The sequence below is a fragment of the Palaemon carinicauda genome, chromosome 5 (genome assembly GCF_036898095.1).
Source record: "Palaemon carinicauda isolate YSFRI2023 chromosome 5, ASM3689809v2, whole genome shotgun sequence".
In the NCBI taxonomy this organism is placed as follows: domain Eukaryota; kingdom Metazoa; phylum Arthropoda; class Malacostraca; order Decapoda; family Palaemonidae; genus Palaemon; species Palaemon carinicauda.
The window spans coordinates 138,963,749-138,966,248 of record NC_090729.1 but is presented as its reverse complement, the minus strand read 5'-3'; the positions used below and the strand labels follow the sequence as shown (position 1 = coordinate 138,966,248).

General features: G+C 40.2%; 1 protein-coding gene across 1 annotated transcript in view; it reads left to right on the top strand.

The window, feature by feature from the left end:
* LOC137640605 (glutamate receptor 1-like) overlaps positions 1-1,967 on the top strand; it is a 75,382-nt gene extending 73,415 nt beyond the window's left edge. Inside the window, exon 9 of the mRNA XM_068373115.1 lies at positions 1,884-1,967. Within this exon, the coding sequence (XP_068229216.1) occupies positions 1,884-1,951 (68 nt within the window). The 3' untranslated portion in view covers positions 1,952-1,967. The remainder of the gene's footprint in view (positions 1-1,883) is intronic.
* Positions 1,968-2,500: the final 533 nt, after the last annotated feature.

Here is a 2,500-nt window from a genome sequence, read left to right as displayed (position 1 = left end):
TAGGCAGATATGCGAGAAATATTTAGCAAAAGGTAAGGAGGTGTATGTTGCGTTTATGGATCTGGAGAAAGCGTATGATAGAGTTGTTAGGGAAGCAATGTGGAATGTGATGAGGTTATATGGAGTTGGTGGAAGGTTGTTGCAAGCAGTGAAAAGTTTCTACAAAGGTAGTAAAGCATGTGTTAGGATAGGAAATGAAGTGAGTGATTGGTTTCCGGTGAGAGTGGGGCTGAGACAGGGATGTGTGATGTCGCCGTGGTTGTTTAACTTGTATGTTGATGGAGTGGTGAGAGAGGTGAATGCTCGAGTGCTTGGACAAGGATTAAAACTGGTAGACGAGAATGACCATGAATGGGAGGTAAATCAGTTGTTGTTTGCGGATGATACTGTGCTGTTTGCAGACACAGAAGAGAAGCTTGGCCGACCAGTGACAGAATTTGGAAGAGTGTGTGAGAGAAGGAAGTTGAGAGTTAATGTGGGTAAGAGTAAGGTTATGAGATGTACGAGAAGGGAAGGTGGTGCAAGGTTGAATGTCATGTTGAATGGAGAGTTACTTGAGGGGGTGGATCAGTCTAAGTACTTGGGGTCTGTTGTTGCAGCAAATGGTGGAGTGGAAGCAGATATACGTCAGAGAGTGAATGAAGGTTGCAAAGTGTTGGGGGCAGTTAAGGGAGTAGTAAAAAATAGAAGGTTGGGCATGAATATAAAGAGAGTTCTATATGAGAAAGTGATTGTACCAACTGTGATGTATGGATCGGAGTTGTGGGGAATGAAAGTGATGGAGAGACAGAAATTGAATGTGTTTGAGATGAAGTGTCTAAGGAGTATGGCTGGTGTATCTCGAGTAGATAGGGTTAGTAACGAAGTGGTGAGGGAGAGAACGGGTGTAAGAAATGAGTTAGCGGCTAGAGTGGATATGAATGTGTTGAGGTGGTTTGGCCATGTTGAGAGAATGGAAAATGGCTGTCTGCTAAAGAAGGTGATGAATGCAAGAGTTGATGGGAGAAGTACAAGAGGATGGCCAAGGTTTGGGTGGATGGATGGAGTGAAGGAAGCTCTGGGTGATAGGAGGATAGATGTGAGAGAGGCAAGAGAGCGTGCTAGAAATAGGAATGAATGGCGAGCGATTGTGATGCAGTTCCGGTAGACCCTGCTGCTTCCTCCGATGCCTTAGATGACCGCGGAGATTCTTAGTTATTTTAGAAATGGGGATATATAGGTGGAGAGAGAGAGAGAGAGAGAGAGAGAGAGAGAGAGAGAGAGAGAGAGAGAGAGAGAGAGAGAGAGAGAGAGAGAGCCTGACCTTATTGCCTTATTGCCTTATTTTTTGTTTGGGTTCTCCCAGGTCCCTCAGTGTGAAGCACCTCGTATATCCACCAGAGAGTTGTTAATGCATCTTCCGGTGTATTCAGCATTATGAAGCTTCATCTGTGGTGGATAACGGGGGAGGGTGGGCTGTGGCACCCTAGCAGTACCAGCTGAACTCGGTTGAGTCCCTTGTTAGGCTGGGAGCAACGTAGAGAGTAGAGGTCCCCTTTTTTTGTTTTTGTTTCATTTGTTGATGTCGGCTACCCCCCAAAATTGGGGGAAGTGCCTTGGTATATGTATGTATGTACAATTGTATCATTCTGCTTTCCCCACTAGAGTTGTGTCTTAGCTATTAGTGATAATAATAATAATAATAATAATAATAATAATAATAATAATAATAATAATAATAGTAATAATAATAATAATAATAATAATAATAATAATAATAATAATAATAATAATGAATCCATAGATAATAAACCCTGGGACACAGATAGACTTTATGCTTTGAAACTTATGAGCCACTCTTATTACAATAATCGAACTAATATGATATTTTCTTTTCAAAACAGGACTGTTACTGAGTACCGTTGTGTTGGTGGCAGAGGTTATAATCTATCAACTGAAACTTCTTGGCTGAAAGAAATCATCCAACAATTAAGGCTTTTGACCCATTGATCAGAAAATTATAACAAGAGTTGTATCATCAAAATAAAACATCACCTTCAGACAGAAAAAATAATGCTCTTTGAATTTGAATTCCTCTAGTCTTACAAGCAGGGCCAAAATAGTAAACAATTATATACAAACAGCCACAAATGATTACCTATATAGAGTATATCAAGTTAATCTTACAAAAGTATAAACTGGACTGTAGACCTCTAAGGAATATATTTGTTCTTCTAATGCGGAAACATCCCATTTTTTTTTTTATTTTATCAATTTGTATTTTTCCTAATTGTAGAAATCTTCAGCAAAGCTTGAATGGCCCCTAACGAGATAAACACAGACCAGCTAGCAGAGTCCTCCAGATGCTGTGCCCCCAAGAAAGGCTTACCGGGGTAACGTCTGCCCTTGGCCGACTGCTACTAGTCCTGTTTCTCAAGCAAAGGATTTTTCTAAATATGCTTTTATTACATTGATTGGTAATATTACCTCGGTTAAACAAATTAGAATCAAAATAAGGAGT